The following is a 17,917-nucleotide window of genomic DNA, read 5'->3' as shown; positions in this document are numbered from 1 at the left end:
GAGAGAGATAGATATAGTTATATATTTGGAGAGACAGTGTCTTGCTATCTCGTCCTGGCTGGTCTCCAACTCTGGGCCTCAATCAATCCTCCCTTCACCCCCTCTCAAAGTGTCCAGATTACAAATGTGAGCCACCTCACCCAGCCCATTTTAATATTTTAAATTTGGTTCAACAATTGTGGAAGACAGTGTGGTAATTTCTCAAAGATCTAGAACCAGAAATACCATTTGACCCAGCAATCCCATTACGGGGTATGTGCCCAAAGGATTATACATCATTCTACTATAAAGACACATGCACACATATGTTTATTGCAGAACTCTTCAATAGCAAAGACTTGGAACCAACCCAAATGCCCATCAATGATAGAACGGATAAAGAAAACATGGCACATATACACCATGGAATATCATGCAGCCATAAAAAAGGATGAGTTCATGTCCTTTGCGGGGAATGGATGAAGGTGGAAACCATCATTCCCAGCAAATTAACACAGGAACAGAAAACCAAACACTGCATGTTCTCACTCATAAGTGCGAGTTGAAAAATGAGAACCTGTAAACACAGGGAGGGGAACATCACACACCAAGTCCTGTTGGTGGCTGGGGGGCAAAAGGAGAGATAGTTTTAGGAGAAACACCTAATGTAGATGACGGGTTGATGGGTGCAGCAAACCACCATAGCACATGTATAGGTACATGTAATAAACCTGCACGTTCTGCACGTGTATCCCAGAACTTAAAGTATAATCAAGAAAAACATTTTAAATTTAAATACATATTCCACAAATTACATAACAAGTTTAGGAAGCCTCCTTCATGCCAGTTTTACAAAAACAGAGAAGATGGCATATCGGTGACAAGATGTCCAAGTGGCAACATCCTAAAGTGGTGAAAGAGGAAAAAGTTATTCTGGAATTCGATGCAACAGTGAAAACTCAACATCGTGACTGAGGTAAGGACATTGAAAGACATACAAAAAACGAGGTCAGGCACGGTGACTCAGGCCTGTAATCCCAGCACTTTGGGAAGCAGGGGGATCAGTTGAGGTCAGGGAGTCAGAGACCAGCTGGCCAACATGGCAAAGCCTTGCCTCTACTAAAAATACAAAAATTACCCAGGTGTGGTGGCATGCACCTCTAACCCAGCTACTCAGGAGAATCACTTGATCCCAGGAGATGGAGGCTGCAGCCAGCTGATATCACACCACTGCACTTCAGCCTGGACGATGGAGCAAAACTCCATCTAAAAAAAAAATACAAATAGGGAAACCCATTTGGGACCCTTCCTCTGCACGAGGGAGCTTTTCTCTTTCTTTCACCTGTTAAACTTCTGCTCTTAAATGAAAAAAATACAAACACAAATAAAGACATACAAATATATGAAAGCATTCACTGACCCACACTGCAAGAAATGTTAAAGGAGTCCTCTAGGCCTCAGATAAAGATGACAGACAGAAATCTGGACCTCCACAAAGAAATATAGACGACTGAAAATCGCTATGTGGGTACTTCCATGTGGGGGTTTATAACATGTGTAAAATCAATTTATGTGACAACACTAGCATAAAGGCCAGAAGGGGAGGTACAATGTCACTTGATGGCAGACTGATTAAGTTGTAGTCTAGAAACCCTAAAGCCATCACTGACATATCGAAAGAAAGAATTATAGCTAATAAGTCAGAAAAGGAAAGAAAATGGACTGATATAAAAGCCACGTGATCACTATGCTGGAACAACTGCTCTCCAGGCCTCCACCCTAGAGAAACACACCGGTGGCCAGTGAGAAGTGAACAAGAATGATGAGCGCAGCATTGTTTGTAACCCTAAAGTAATAGAACCAACGCAATTTCAAAGAGTGGAAAGCGCTTTATTTATTTAACAAACACAAGCAATCGAACAAACAAACAGTGGAAGTCCTTTTGCCTAAAGGAACGCAGAGGGTCACGAGATGCTACTCCTGCATGGATTTCAGGGTTCCCAGACGCCTAGTTTTCGGGCTAGCTCTTCTGGAAGATCTTATGCTTGGGAGCTACAGGTTCTCGCATCTGGGCTCTTCCAGGTTCTATCTCCGTTTTCCCCTCAATTCCTTCCCGTTCTGCTGCAATAAAAAAATTAAATCTCACCGCCAGCGCCTCTGCACGAGCCTTTTAGGAGGTCTGGATGTCTGGTCCACCGCCGCCCGGCTTCTTTCCCCGCTTTTCCCTTTCCCCGCTTGTCCCGTCCCCCGACCGGACCGCAGCGCAGCTGCGCCCCCGGCTCCACAGCGCATAAGGAGCCCTGGAGGCCCTGCCCTTTGCTCACCCCGCGGAGCGCCGAGAAATCAACCTGAATAAACGCTTTGCAAACGGAATTTCCATGGAAAAATCTCTCGTGACTTCCATTCTCAAGACTCTTTAAAGGACTAAAAGCTAAAGGCGACGATGCATTCATTCGACAAGTCCTAGTCGTGCGCCCGGCTGAGTGCGGGACCCTGCTCCCCGCGAGGGGACCCGCGAGCGACCCTCACCACATCCCTGCCCTGGTTGAGCTCCCGTGCGGGACACAGGATCCGAAGACGGCATCGGAAGCTCCGCAGCGCCCCGAAAGCGACTGGGCAGGGTGGGCAGAGGCTCCCTCACTGGGTGAAGGCGGCGCAAAGAACGGGAAGAGCCATCCCGGCAGCAGGCGGGCGCTCAGCTTCCCTTCCACCCCCAGGTGCCTCCGCCTGGGTCACGGACCCGGGCATTTCCGGGGGCTTCTGAAGGGGCGGTGGGGCAGAGCGGGCGAAGGCCACCCCGCTGTCCTCTGACTCCAGAATCTCCCAATGGGCGTCCTAAGGAACCAGTGGACTCGCTGCTCTGATCTCTCCGGGTCTCGCTATCAGTCCTGCCGGGGCAGCCCTTAGTCTGGACGGGATGCGGGACGTTTGGTGAGTCGCCCTACCTATAGCACTCAGTGGCACAACCGGCACCTGTCTCTGTGGCGCAATCGGTCAGCGCATTTGGCTGTTAACTGAAAGGTTGGTGGTTCGAGTCCACCCAGGGACGCCTCTTCTAACTTTTAAAGTGTTCATATATTATCCATCACTAGAGAATCTCCCGTTTCTTCCCATAGTCCTAACTCCGAAAGGTTGGTGGTTCCAGACCAGCCAGGGATATGCCCATTTTAGGGAGGGTTTCCTCTTCTCAGTATTCTAGTCACAGTTAACAGGGCCCCTCACAGATCCAATTCTGACAGAGCATCTCCTAAAATGTCAGGTTGTCTTGTGCCTGTGTACAAGAAACAGAGACCAAATGAGTCCCTCTGGTGTGATAAAATCCTCATACTGCCCCTCATAGGTTTGGATGGGTTATATACCAGCCTCCATTTTTTTATTTTTAACAGGAAGCTTAGAGAGGTGTCCTATCCCCAGGATGTGCCTGGATTTACGTAATGTGACCAGTGGAATCATTCATCATCATCATAATCCTCTCCATCGTTTTTGAAAACAGCATTTTCCCCCTCAGTTTGTGCATGATTTATTTAACCCTTTTCAAAATGTGTTGGAAATGAGGTTGGCTTCATGGTTTTAGGATTTCAAAGAATCCTACAATGATCGTTCTTGCACACGTCTCTTTGGCCACTGATATTCCTGTAGTGTAGAGAACTGGATGTGCCACTGCCATGTTACAGGCTTTTTTTTAATTTTTAGTTTTTGTGACAGGGTCTCATTCTGTCTCTCAGGCTGGAGCGCAGTGGCCCGATTACATCTCACTGCAGCCTCAACTTCCCAGGCTGAAGTGATCCTCCCACCTTTCAGCCTTCCCAGTAGCTGGGACTACAGGCATGGACCATCATACCCTGCTGGTTTTTGTATGTTTTGTAGAGAAGGGATTTGACCATGTTGCACAGGCTGCTCTCCTAATCTTAATTGAAGCTAAGATGAGCACACTTTGGTCTGTGCGGATTCTACTGGGCTCAAGCAGCTCCGAGGCCTCACAAAGTGCGAGGATTTACTGACACGAGCCACTGCATCGGGCCTTGTATAATGCCTGTAACTTCAGCAAAGTTAGCAGATTTATCTTCTGTGGGAGAAGTACCAAATGATATTCCAATTTATTTCTCATCTCTAATACTGTCCCTTTCTTCTTGTACTTGCTGACACAACAAACTTTCTTCTCCCTCCCCATCTTTTTTTAGAGTAGGTGTCACTGTGTCACCCAGTGTGGGGTGCAGTGGCGTGGTCTCAGCTCATGGCAGCCTCCACCCCCTGGGCTCCAGTGATCCTCACACCTCAGCCTCCACAGTAGCTGGATCTACTGGCATACATGAGCACATTCATATATTTTTTTTTTTGTAGAGATAGGGTCTTGCTTTGTTGCCCATGTTGGTCTCTAACTCCTGGGCTACACAGATCCATCTGCCTTGGCCTCCCAAAGTGCTGGGATTTCAGGCGTGAGCCACCACACTCAGCCATGTGCCCATGATATTCTAATAAGGGGCTAGGTAGCTTCACGGCTTAACTAAGGGGACAATACAACAGAAGGATATGGATGACATTACACACAGATATTCTGTGGCACAGGATGGACAGGTAAACTTCTAGGACATTTCGTTTGATTTTTGAGACAAGGTCTCGTGCTGTTGCCAAGGCAGCCATGCAGTGGCACGGTCACAGTGGAGCATGATCATGGCTCACTGCAGTCTCAACCTCCCCGGGCTCGGGTGATCCTCCCGCCTCAGCCTCCTGAGTAGCTGGGACTACCAGCATACACCAATGCTGGCTGGCTAACTTTTGTATCTTTTTGTAGAGACGGGGTTTCATTATGTTGCCTGGGCTGCTCTCCAACTGACCTCAAGCAATCCACCTGCCTCAGCCTCCCAAAGTGTCAGTAAGACTTACAGTTGTGAGTCACTGTGCCCAGCTTATAATTGTTTCCTGTGGTGATCAAGTCACATGGGTTCAGAGAAGACAGGTCACAGTGACCTCTTTGATAGGCTTCTGCCAACTCGCTTATCCAAAGGAGCAAAATCACAATGGTCCAAGACATTTTTTCTGCTCTCCATTCCTCTTTTCTTTCTAAATTTTCATTTTACTTTTATTTGCTGAAAACAATCTAATGCTAGTTCTCCCTTCTGTATTAATGAAGAATTAACATGCAGGTAAGTGTCTCTGAATTTTTCCCTGACTGATTTCTTTCAGAGGCTATGTCCATAAAAATCAGCCCATCTGAGAAACATCACTGGAGCCAACAGCATCCTGCACCTGACAGGCCCCTGTTACAGACCTGGATCCTTAGTGCTATTGGCTCGTGTTCCATTTCCCGCTGCTTGGCACAGAGAAATCCGAGCACTGAGACCCTGAGTATTGCTGAGGAAGAAGGCCTTAATTCCAGCTATTTGGGAGGCTGAGGTAGGAGAATGGCTTGAACCCAGGAGGCAGAGGTTGCAGTGAGCTGAAATCAAGCCATTATACTCCAGCCTGGCCAACAGAGTAAGGCTGTCTCAAAAAGAGAAAGAAAAAGAGACTACAATAGTGTAACCAATCTAAAATACTGCCTGATAGTTTCCAATACAGTGAAAACTACACCTACTTCCTGACCCAGCCATTCCATTACTAGGCGTACATGCAACAGAAATGAAGGCACAGGTCCATAAAGAGGCCCATAGTGGAATATTCGTAAACACCTTGTTCACAATCGCCAAGACTAGAAACAGCCCAAGTGTCCATCAACCGTGGTATATTCACAGGTTAGAATACATTCATCAATACCAACAAAAACCTGAGATTTATGCCATATAATAGAAGCATCTCATAACCACTGTTGCATTAAAAAAAAAAAACCAAACGGGCAAAGTCAGTACACTCCTTTACATGATTTCAAGGAGAAGCAAAAGCAAATCACAGAGATAGAAATCAGAAGGGTGACTGCCCAAGTGGGGATGGGCTGAGGATTGACTGGGAAGAGGCTCTAATGACTTTTTGGGCTGGTGAAAATGTCCGGTAACTTATCTAGGTGATAGTTTCTTTGTCAAAATTCACTGGCCCTCGAAGTTAGGATTAGCACACTTTGGTCTGTGTGGATTACACATCAGTCATTTACTGAGAGCAAATAAAGAAGTAAAAACAAAATTAAAAATCGGGGTTGGGGAATGTCATTGAGTTTAGATTTTATTATATTCTTTAGGTTTCACTTAAAACACCCGGCTGGAGTGTGAACTCTTACCTTCTCTTGTTCATTTCTGTTTTGGCCTGAAAAGACCCTAAGGATGTTTGAAACATCTGAGCTAAAGAAACAGGCATGGCCACATCATGTCATCAGAAAAAGACTCCAATGAGGCTGACTGAGAGGGAGCCCCTCAGCTTTTGGGTATCGCACTTGCTCAGAGAGGGGGCAAAAGTCTAGCCTTTCAAGATGACGCGACCCCCGCGTGCAGGTTACGGGTTCCTTCTATTACTGCCAGTACAGAGAGCTCTGAAGCCGCAGGAAAGTTGTAACCTCTCTAGTCACAGGTAAACCGCGCAGCCCAGGCTGAGGTTGGAGGCTAACGGGAAAGAAGAGCCCTGCACCCCAGAAGCGACACTGCAGTGACTCCGATTCGAGCCGAGTCTGTTGCGGCCACAGCACAGAGTAGCAACCACGATGCAGCAGGGCGAGCACAGGAGCTGAAGCGCCGGGCTCTTCAAACTTAACGCAGGGCCGCTTCCGTTTTGGAGATCAAAGGGTCCACATAGATTTCGTTTATTCTTGGTGTGTCTCCATTTTTCCCCACTCTGCTACGATTACAAACAAAACAAAACAAAACAAAACAAAACAAAACAACACTTCTAGTCTTTTCCCGGTGCTGTCCTCAGCGCTGCACAAAGCTACGGCGAAGTTTTGTTTCCCCGGTCCCGACTCTACAGACTACCGACCCTCCTCCTGGCAATTCCCTGTTGGACCCACCTCCTGCCCAGCTCCCAGCCTCCTGCCCCGGGCACGCACCCAAAATCAGCGCAGCTGAGCCCCTCAGCTTGCCTCTGGCCCCGAGAGGGCCTCGCCCCTTGCCCTCTTCTCAGGATGGGGAGAAATCGATCGGAATCAACGCTTTTTACAAATAACTTACTTCCCCTTCGCGACCAGGCTGGGCGACGTGGCGAAATCCTGTCAATACAAAAATACAAAAATTAGCCGGGCGTGGTGGCGCTCCTGTTGTCCCAGCTATCTGGGGGCTGAGGCAAGAAGATCGCTTGGCCCCGGGAGGTGGAGGCTGGTGGAGGCTGCAGTGAGCCGAGTTTGCACCACTGCACTCCAGCCTGGGCCACCGAGTGAGACTCTGTCAACAAACAGAACGAAACTTCCTCATGGGAAAAGAGTTCGTGATTTCTATTTTCAGGGTTCTTCAGAGGACTAAAAGCAAAAGGCGACGACGGATTCGTTCGAGAAGTCCTAGTCGTGGGCCCTGGTGAGTGCCAGACCCTGCTCCTCGCGAGAAGACCCACCAGCCACCCTCACCACATTCCTACCCTGGTGGAGCCGGCGATCGGGGCGCAGGATCCGAGAAGGCGGCGCAAAAAATGGGAAGAGCCATCCGGGGAGCCCGCCAGGCGTTCAGCTTCCCTTGGGCCACCAGGCGGCTCGGGCAGGTTTCGGATGGGGGCGTTTCCGGGGACTTCTGAAGCAGACCAGGGCCAGGGTGGGCGAAGGCCATTCGACTGTCCTGGCTCCAGAATCTCCCAACGCGCGGGTGTTCAGCGTGACCAGAGCGACTCACCGGTCTCGAATCTCTCCGGTTTTCCAAGGCCTCCTCAGTCATCCTGAGGACAGAAGGGCTGGGAGCAGTTTGGTGAGTGTGCGGTGCCTTCAGCATCCTGTAGAAGCAGTAGTCACGGTCTCTGTGGCGCAATTGGTTAGCGCGTTCGGCTGTTAACCGAAAGGTTGGTGGTTCGATCCCACCCAGGGACGCCTTGTGTTGTGTTTTAACCTGTTTCAATCAACCAGGTTAACCTGTTTCTGTTAATATACAATCAACCAGGTTAATCATGGGACATTAGTCCTGAGACACACATGTCCTCTTCCCGACCTCCGTGTCAAACTCAGGAATCCCGGAGACCTTAGACAGTAATTCACTTCTGTATAAAACCCTTCTTTGCTGCCATGGCAGGCTTGGGTGAGTGAGGTGCCTTATGTTTTTGATTTATAATAACAGGAGACCTATTACAGTAGCATCCTATCCCCACGATGTGCCTGGGTTTACTGATTGCCCTGTCAATAATGTGACCAGTGGAATCGGTCATTTTCATGCTGAGCCTCGCCATGGTTGGTGAAAACAGCATTTCTCCTCAGTTTGTGTAATTTATTTAACCCTTTATAAATGTTTTTCAAGGCCAGTCTCGGTGGCTCACACCTGTAATCCCAGCATTTTGGGAGGCCGAGGCAGGTGGATTACCTGAGGTCAGGAGTTTGAGACCAGGCCAACATGGTAAAACCCTGTCTCTACTAAAAATATAAAAATTAGCCAGGCATGGTGGCAGGCACCTGTAATCCCTGTTACTTGGGAGGCTGAGGCAGGAGAATGGCTTAAACCCAGGAGGCAGAGGTTGCAGTGAGCCGAGATCACACCATTGCACTCCAGCCTGGGGGACAACAGCGAGACTTGGTCTCAAAAAAATAATGTTTTTGAAATGAGGCATGTTTCATGGTGTTAGGATGACAAATGATGCTGCAGTCCCCTCCGTTACTGTATACATTTCTTTGGTCACTCGTGCAGGTGTTTCTATAGTGTAGAGAACCGGATGTACCATTTTTACATTACAGTCTTTATTCAATTCTTCTAATGTGAATACCTTCTACAAACTTATCTTCCAAGGGAGCAGGACCAAATCATACTCCAATTTGTTTCCCAATTCTATCAAGGTCTCTTTTGTCACTTACTTGCTGGCACAGCAAACTTTCTACACATCGATGTTTGATATTCCAGAGGGGAGAGGCGCCCTCCTGGCTTAACCGAGGGGGTGGACAACAGAAGGACATGGTGGACATCACACACAGATACTCGACAAAATACGGGGAACTGCTAAGCTTTTAATATATTTTAACGTTAATATCTGTTAATATCCAACATCTGTAATTGTTTTCTGTGGTGACCAAGTCACGTGGGTCTGGAGAAGATGGGCAACAGTGACCTCTTTGAAAGCTGTCTGTCAAGTCACTCATCCAAGGGGAGCAAAATCACAAAGGTCCCAGGTGATATTTTTCTTCTCCCCTTTCCTCTTCATAATCTTGATTTTGCTTTTATTTGATGAAACCAAACTCACGCTCATTCTTCCTCCTATGCAATGGTAAATTACCATGCAAATTATTATTTTTTGATAGATTTTTGCAGGGACCATGTCCATAACAATTAGCCCATCTGAAATGCATTGTGGGAGCCGAGAGAACCCTGCACCCAGCAGGCACCTAGTGCAGACCTGGACCCTTGGAGCTATTGGCTCATGTTCCTTCAGTTCTTCTGTTGAATATCATGATAGAAATTAAGCTCTTTGGCTTTTACCCACTACTATGGCTATAGCACAGTCTCTCTCTCTCTCTCTCTCTCTCTCTCTCTCTCTCATTTTTGCGTCATGATTTTTCCCATCAGTGGCATCAGTGAGGTTTCTGGTTTTGATGTTATAGAGTGAACTTCTGGGATCGTTTTATGACTATGTAACAGTCGGTATTCAATTCTTCTGAGGATGAAGGTTTGTGTTTTACCCAGGTTTTCCTTAGAATAAAAATGAGGTTACTAAGAGCATTTTTGGTAGTAGTTTGTTGGACGTATTGTTCATGCAATGTGATAGAGTAAGGGACCACCATAGGGAGGTGGTCCTCAGAGGTGGAGACTGTTCTTGATGTCAGAAGGATGAGGGTTGGAAGAACCTTCAGGCACAGAGCAAACCATGAGCAACAGCTCTGTGGAGGCCAAGAACCTGAAAAATAGGGAATAAAAGAGGCCAGTTTGTCTGGAGCAGAGAGTGCAGGATGGAATTGGTCTGAGCAGTGAGAAGAGATGGAGAGGTGGGCAAGGCGCCTGGACATTCAGGGCTTGGTTAGTTAGGAAGTTTTGTCTAGGAAAATGGGAAGGTGTTTAAGTGGTTTAGGCTGGGAAGTGACAGGGTCACATTATGTTATGAAAAAGCGACTCTGCCTGTTGTGTTGAGATTAGAGAGGTGATAAGGGGGATACGTGTAAACCACAAGAAGTCCAGGCCAGGAGTTTCTCCACCCTCACTCCCCAGGTGAAGGTAGCCTAGACTAGTGTGGTGATGGAGGAGACAGAGGAGGACAGACTCAAGGACAATTTGCACGGCAAAAACCAGTAGGATTCGCTGATGGACGGAATACAGGAGGGGAGAGGTAGATTGTTAGGGCTATAGCTTAGTTTTCTTATACAAGATGGATTCAGTTGCAATGACATTGTTAATTGAAACTGACTTTAAATAATGACACGACCTACTTAGGCAAACATTTGCCTCAGATAAAATGTCAACTTTATTACAGTTTTTAGCTGGATGGACAGCACGGCTCTACTTCCTATCTCTTGGTGTCTCTTAATGTTGTTAACAAAAGGTTTTTCTCTTCTGAAAGGCTTATTTCAGTGGAAGTCCATCTGCAAAACCTGTTCTAAATTTAAGTTAGAAAATAACTACAAGTGCCATTGACACGCTCATTATTGTTTTTGAGAGTGCCCTAAGGCCGCCTCTGGGGGATCTGGGGACTGCCTTGTGAAGCCTGCGCGTCTGCACCGGGTGCCCTGCCTGGCGGCAGCGCCAAACCTGCAGTCCTAAGAGCGGGTTCGCTCGGGCCCCCAGGGGGTGTGTTTCCTGCCGCTTTAACCTGCTAGGGGCGGTTCCAGTTGCCGGGAAATGAGCGCTTTTCAGGATTCCGGCCCGTGCTTTGAAAGAGAGGCGGAGGGGTGGCGGGATTTCCCGGTTCTTGCCTCACTGGTCCATCCCCCAGCGGCCCCTGACAAGGTTGTGCCCTTGAGGTGGACGGGCCCTTTAAGACACGCGCCTGCGCTTTGGGCTCTCAGCCGGGCGACCTGGAGGAGCCCGCGGGCTGCGGGAGGGGCCGGGCGGCGGTTGAGACGGCGGTGCCCGGAGGCGTAGGTGCGGGTCCCCGGGCGCTGGAGTTTCTGAGTGAGCGCGACGCTTTTGTCAACGGCAGAAGGGCGACCTGCGGAGCCAGGAGCAGGCGGGGGCGCTGCAGGGCGGCGGCCATCTCCACGGGAAGTTAACGTTTCCGGTGAAGTCCGCCCAGCGGTTCCGAGGTGAGGGCGCCAAGCCTGACCCCGGTGAGTCCGGGCCGCGTGGGTGCACGGCAGGGTCGCGGCGCGTCTGGCGGGGGCCCAGCAAGTGTTGCCGCGCGAGCGGGGCGGGCGCCGGGGCCCGTTTCCTGCGCTCGATTCTTCTCCCGCCGCTGGCGCCCGCCCTCCTCTCGTGGGCGCGGGGTAAGAAGCTCGCGGGGTGTCTTCCTGTGGCACCCCAGGGGGTGCAGGGACGGAGCAGCTTCGGGGGCAGGTCCTCGTAAATCCTGTGGAGGGCGCTGACCCTGCGCCCCAGCTTCGAGGTCAGAAATCGGTTCCCTCTGGGGACCTGCGGGGCGGAGCGCTCTGGCCCCTGACGTGCGAAGTTGCATCTTTATTGGGGTCCGGGATTCCGCGCCTGGCGCTGTCTCCAGCCTGGTGGCGGGCAAGCCTGGCGTGCCAGGTCCAGGATGCGCTAGAGGAGCGTTTGCAGCCGTCACTGAATCGCCTGAGGACTAGCGGGGCAAGCCTGAAATTAACCGCAGCGTTTGCAGTAGGTTGGATTGTGGTGCTGCTGTTTGTGCTCCAAAGCCTTGCTGTGATTTCCCTGTCTGTCTGTCTCTGTCTGTCTGTCTGTTTCTGTCTGTCTCTGTCTTTCTGTCTCTGTCTGTCTGTCTCTGTCTGTCTGTCTGTCTCTGTCTGTCTCTGTGTGTCTGTCTGTCTCTGTGTGTCTGTCTGTCTCTGTCTCTGTGTCTCTGTCTGTCTGTCTCTGTCTGTCTGTCTGTCTGTCTGTCTCTGTGTGTCTGTCTGTCTTTGGGGCTTCTTAGATGATCTCATTTGGCATCCTCTCACCCAGGAGTCAAGCAGGACTTTTGGAATGGTTTCCTCGCTTTCCTCCTGTGTTTTGCTGGTAAAGCTGCTTCCGACGGGAAGTCTTTTCCTGCAGTGCCATCTTTTCTTCGGGTTACAGTGTCGTCCATCCTTTCTTTGCGGAAGGAATGACTCCCAGGGCTGGAGGAGGTTAAAGTGATCTGCTGGTAGTTTTTAATCTCTGTTCTGAGGTGATATGCGTCAGTTGCTTTCTTTTTGTTTTTATATTTTCCTAGTAAAATTTCACCAGTGAACCTGAAGCTCTTTTTTTTTTTTTTTTTTGATTCTAAAATTCTAGCTTTAAGATTTCTGAGAACTTTGTGTCAAAGAAATCTTCGAAAAGTTCTTGAAGTACACAGGAGAAGTTCACAATTTTAAATGTGCAGGTGTTCCGGGCGCGGATCACACGTGTAATCCCAGCACTTTGGGAGGTCAAGGTGGTCAGACCACTTGAGCCCAGCAGTTCCAGACCAGCCTGGGCAATGTGGCAAAACCCCATCTCTACTAAAAATACAAAAATTAGCTGTGTGTGGTGGTGTGTGCCTGTAGTCCTGGCTACCCGGGAGGCTGATGCGGGAGGATCACTAGAGCCCAGGAGGTTGAGATTGCAGTGAGCAGTGATCGTGCCGTTGCACTCTGGCCTAGATGGCAGAGGCTGGGCGTGGTGGCTCATTCCTGTAATCCCAACATTTTGGGAGGCTGAGGCAGGTGGATCACCTCAGGTTGGAAGTTTGAGACCAGCCTGGCCAACATGGTGAAACCCTGTCTCTTTAATTAAAAAAAAAAAGTACAGGTAATGAATTTTTACTAAGTGAACCACCACAGATCAAGAAATAGAACATTACTAGATTGGGGTTTATATGTAGGATTGGCATTGTTGGTTTTAGAGGTACATGAATGATAAAACTTTAGTATCAGATATTGTTGAACATTTTCCCGAAGTGGTTGTACCATTTAGCAGGGACTGTTCCGGTTTCCTCACATCCTTGCTGATGCTTCAAGTAGAGGTGCAGTAATAGATCAGTGTGGTTTCATTTTGCATTTTCCTGGTATTGCAATTGAGTATTTTTGATCGTCATTTATATGTCCTCTTTTGTGAAGTGTCTATTCAATCTTTGTATCCTGTTTTCATTGATATGCTGTTCTGTTGATTTGTAATACTTTATTCTGGATATGTGTCCTTTCTAGAATATATATGTATGGCATTTCTCTTTTTTCAAACTGTGGCTTTCCTCTTCACTCTTTTAATGGTGTTTTTACATGAATGGAGATTCTCTAGTTGTTTTTTTTTCTTTTTGAGACAGGATCTCACTCTGTTGTCCAGGCTGAGTGCAGTGGCAGAATCACAGCTCAGAGCAACCTGGACCTCTCAAGGCTCAGGTGATCCTCCTGCCTGAGCCCCCAAGTAGCTGGGACCTACAGGGGAGCACCATTATGCTCAGCTGTTTTTTGTATTTTTAATAGACATGAGGTTTTGCCACGTTGCATAGGGTGGTCTGGAATTCCTCAGCTTAAGTGATATACCTGCCTTGGCCTCCCAAAGTATTGGGACTACAGGTGTGAGCCACTGCACCCAGGCTGAGTTTCTTAATTTTCAAAAAATTATACTTGATCAATCTTTTCCTTTATGGTTGCTGCTTTTTGTGTCTTATTTAAGAAATCAATGCCTAACTCAAGAATATGAACACATTTTCTTATGTTCACCTTATAGCAATTTTATTTTAGTTTATGCATTTATTTTTCAGACAGGGTCTCACTCTGCTGCCCAGCCTGGAGTGTGGTCGCATGATCTCAGCTCACTGCAGCTTCTACCTCCTGGCTCAAGTGATCCTCTCACCTCAGCCTCGTGAGTAGCTGTGACTATAGGCATGTGCCACCATTGTCTGGCTAATTTTTATGTTTTTTGTAGAGATGAGGATTCAACATGTTTCCCAGGTTGGTGTGGAACTCTTGGGCTCAAGTAGTCTGCCTGCTTCAGCCTCTCAAAGTGCTGGGATTACAGGTGTGAGCCACCCCACCTGGCTGTGATTCACTTTTTATTACATGGATGTGACTGCTTGATCCAGCACCATGTATTGAAAAGACCACCCTTGCCCTTCTGTACTGTAGGGCACTTTTTTTTCATAAATCGGATGGCTGTATGGTCATCTGATTTATGAAATTAGTGTGGGTCTGTTTCTGGGCCAACCTGGGCAACATAGTGAGATCCCATCTCTACAAAATAAAATAAAATTAATAAATGATTTGTAAAAAGTGGGTAGAGCAGATGGAGTCATAGGTGGTAATTTATAAATGATTGTGAATTTCTTGGCTACATACAGGTGTTGGTAAGTCAGATCTGTTGGACGTTCAGGCAAAATGCATTAAGTGAATTATATGGTGTTCAGAATGATTGCTAGACGTTCATTGTGACTTGAATTAGATGTTATTTGGGCCTCACAGAGCTACAGTTTTGACTCTTTTATTTATTTGTCTTTTAAAAATGTTTACAATCTTCCTGTCAAGGCAGTAACTCTTTTCTACTTAATTGTCCTTACGTGTCCTTAATTACCAGGAAAACTTTAGGGATCATACCTAAACAAGTGTTAAGCCATTTAAAGGGCTGATGTGATGTGATGTAGACAATAGTATTCTACATAGTAGTTTCAGGACTACATTGATTAAATTGTTTCTTTTTCCTTAAAAAAATTTTTTTTTCTTGAGATGGTGAGGCTGGAGTGCAGTGGTGCAGTGGTCTGATCATGGCTCACTGTAGCTTTGAGCTCTCAGGCTTAAGCAGTCCTCCCACCTCAGCCTCCTTAGTAGCTGGGACTACAGGCATGCACCACCAGGCCCAGCTCTTTTTTTATTTTTTGTATACAGGGTGTTCCTTCCTATGGTGCCCAGACTGGTTTCAAACTCCTGGGCTGAATGATCCTCCCACCTTGGCATCCCAAAGTGTTGGGGTTACAGTTGTGAGCCGTCACACCTGGCCATTTTAGTTTAATAATATCTATATATTTCTAGTTTAACATATTTACTAAAATCTATTATTTGTTAAGTAATAAGAAAGGATATTTATTACCTAAAAAAAACACCTGTTACCAGAGTGACAGGACAAAAGGTGAGACACATCAGTAGGTGAAAAAAATGAAAGACTGAGTTGGACCGTAAATGCAGATCTTTCACTCATCCTGGTTGATGGTTGACTATCAGGAGATTGAAGTAAAACATAGGTGGTGATTGAAATTTTAAATAAAATGTATTCTCTACTATTTTGTTTGAAGAAATTTGAACATGAGAATACAATGAGGGAGGTGGAGGAGAAGATTAAGGCTCTTGTATTACTCATCACGCACACACGCACACACACACACACACACACACACACACCCCAGATGAACTAAAGCTTTATACTTACAATGTAAAAATAAATCTATAAAGGAGAATACATTTATAACTGAGTGGAATGAGGAAATTGTAAGAGAAAATAAACAACAAAAATTGGTGTAGAGAAAGCATATTAAAACAGGCTGCTAAAAATAATTGCAAACCATGAATATGTGTGTGTGTCTGTGTGTTTGTAGGTGTTCACTCACACAATCACACACATATTTAGTAAGAGTGATTGGGAAAACATATTTTTGAGGCATATAACCAAAATATCCATAATAATAAGTAATATTATTTAGTAGCTACTGTGGTTTGGACGGTATATAGAAAAATGGGAAGGCATCAGACCAGATTCTTCATTATAATCAGTTTAAAAAGAAAAGTGATATTATTAACTTTTATAAAATGTATATTTATGTTACTTTCCTGATTTGAATGGCTATAAGTTACTCTTGTAAATGTGGATATTCATAGACTTTTAAAAATAAGACAAAACAGACAGCAGTTGCATTGATTGGAACTGTTTGAGGAAACAGACGGTAGAAGGGTGAGAATAAGAGCTGAGGAAGCCGTGACTATGGCAGTGTCCCTAGAGAAAAAGGCCACAGAGACAGAGAGTGAATGGTAAGTCGGGAAGCTGAGACCAATAAAAGACAGCATTCAGTTTCATTAATGAATTATTGTTTTTGTTTCTTTGTAGACTTTTGGTAACCTGTAGAAGTATTTGATCAGAGATGTGAATGCAGTTTTTAAGAAGATCATCTGACAGTGTCGTACAGATAACTGCAGTAAGAAAATACACACCAGTGAGATGAGGTAGGAAGCAAGAACAATTGTCCCCACATGGGAGGTGACAAAGATTATTATTTTTCTGTCATGTTTAGAGTATTGTATCAACTGAAATGATTTACCTTGCTAAATTGCGAATGGCTTTATAATTTCTTCCCAAATTTACTTTTACTAACAGAACAATGAATGTCACATTGATCCATGTTTTATTTAAATCTTCTAACTCAACTAGAGCCTGAATTTTCATGCTATATTTGGCAGGGACAACTGTCATCATCATTTTGTAAAATACTGCTCGAAAATGAAAATTCAAAATGTAGTTACAATTGTCTTTGAAGTTTGTCAGTACTGTTCTGTGATAATTCTGAGAAGGAAGATAAACTCAGCCTATGAAAAAAGAAGAAAGGAACTGAGCTATTTAATCTTCTCATACTGACAATTGGAAGCTATGATAATTCTTTACATTGTGTGCACCTAGTACTTTCCCATGACGAGGCTTAGACATCCTTGAGTACTTCAGTAACAGTGAAGTTTATATTGTAATAGGTGTCTGTTTGTGACCAAGATGATACTTTTACTTTACCTTTCAATACATATTATGTATCTTTCATCCTTAGACTATCAGATGGTTATTTTAGCACAATACACATGTGGAATGTTCACATATCTTTTTCTTCCTTGCGTCTAGGTTATGTTCACAGACAAATGCATTAACAGGAAAAGCTGTTGAAGAGATTTTTCCATTCATGGATTTTAATGAGAAAGGATGAAAAATCAGAGTCCCCTTAAGGATTAAGCAAAGGATTGGGTATGTATTGTACTGGAAAATCTTACCGATTTGCATATACAGTACAGGATTTGGCTTGGTATAAATATATATGTGTATATTTTATAAAGAATAACAGAAAATGTTTCCACTTTTACAAATGCAAAAATAGAGAACATCTGGTAGAGAGTAATTATATTAGTATTCATCACATTATAATATTTATAATAAAGAAAGGTGTGCATTCTAAACATTTATTTTGTTCTGAAAAATAACATTTGTTAGTGGCAGAAATTATGCAGCAAGAAAATTAGGATATATTAGATAGTTTTATTGCTATACTTCAGGGATGTGAAGGAGGCTTTTGTGATTTACCACAGACCTTATGAAAGAACAGGAAGCTTAAATTTGAGCCTCTTCACTTTATTTATTTATGTATTTGAGACAGAATCTAGCTCTCTGGCCAGGCTGGAGTGCAGTGGCGCAATCTCAGCTCACTGCAACTGCCACCTTCCAGGTTCAAGTGATTCTTCTGCTTCAATCTCCCAAGTAGCTGGGATTATAGGTGCACCACCACACCCAGCAAAATTTTCTGTATTTTCAGTATAGACAGGTTTCACCATGTTAGTCAGGCTTGTCTTGAACTCCTGACCTCAAGGGATCTTCCTGCCTTGGCTTCCCAAAGTGCTGGGATTACAGGTGTGAGCCACTGTGCCTGGCCGTCTATTCACTTTAAATAACACTATATACTCATACAAAAATTCTTACATCTCAGATCAATAAAATACTTGAATATCGTGATACATTTTCTGTGCTTTTTGAACAATAATTTGTCAAAGTTAATATTTTTCACTGGGAATGAATATAGACTGTACATTTATTTTTTGGGTTGTTAG

The 17,917-nt window shown here is 45.6% G+C and overlaps 1 protein-coding gene, 1 long non-coding RNA gene and 1 other non-coding gene across 6 annotated transcripts in view; 2 read left to right on the top strand and 1 right to left on the bottom strand.

Moving 5' to 3' along the window:
* Nucleotides 1-1,848: 1,848 nt before the first annotated feature.
* On the bottom strand, nucleotides 1,849-7,825 carry LOC144580178 (uncharacterized). Of its 2 annotated transcripts, none has more exons than XM_078355427.1 (3): nucleotides 7,468-7,825; nucleotides 7,068-7,105; nucleotides 1,849-2,100 (listed from the first exon to the last, which is right to left on the bottom strand). In XM_078355427.1, exons 1-3 carry the CDS (start codon nucleotides 7,809-7,811, stop codon nucleotides 2,000-2,002), a joined length of 483 nt encoding a protein of 160 aa, XP_078211553.1. In that variant the 5' UTR covers nucleotides 7,812-7,825; the 3' UTR covers nucleotides 1,849-1,999. The 2 variants fall into 2 exon arrangements, 1 of the variants encoding a protein (XP_078211553.1); XR_013529291.1 differs by lacking the exon at nucleotides 1,849-2,100 and adding an exon at nucleotides 6,120-6,738.
* A 7-nt stretch (nucleotides 7,826-7,832) lies between these two features.
* On the top strand, nucleotides 7,833-7,906 carry TRNAN-GUU (transfer RNA asparagine (anticodon GUU)). The gene has a single exon. It is a non-coding gene; the product is annotated as a tRNA-Asn (tRNA).
* A 3,090-nt stretch (nucleotides 7,907-10,996) lies between these two features.
* Nucleotides 10,997-17,917, top strand: part of LOC144580179 (uncharacterized) — a 57,266-nt gene continuing 50,345 nt past the window's right edge. The window contains exons 1-4 of one of the 3 annotated variants that reach the window (XR_013529292.1): nucleotides 10,997-11,248; nucleotides 13,840-13,940; nucleotides 16,167-16,282; nucleotides 16,944-17,063. This is a non-coding gene — a long non-coding RNA (uncharacterized LOC144580179). Of the gene's footprint in view, nucleotides 11,273-11,464; nucleotides 11,778-13,839; nucleotides 13,941-16,166; nucleotides 16,283-16,943; nucleotides 17,064-17,917 lie in introns of those variants that run through there. The other 2 variants (XR_013529293.1, XR_013529294.1) reach the window with 2 other exon arrangements.

The sequence above is a fragment of the Callithrix jacchus genome, chromosome 18 (assembly GCF_049354715.1).
Source record: "Callithrix jacchus isolate 240 chromosome 18, calJac240_pri, whole genome shotgun sequence".
NCBI classification, from domain to species: domain Eukaryota; kingdom Metazoa; phylum Chordata; class Mammalia; order Primates; family Cebidae; genus Callithrix; species Callithrix jacchus.
Note: the sequence above shows the minus strand (reverse complement) of the source record. Positions and strands in the feature narration are given on the sequence as shown.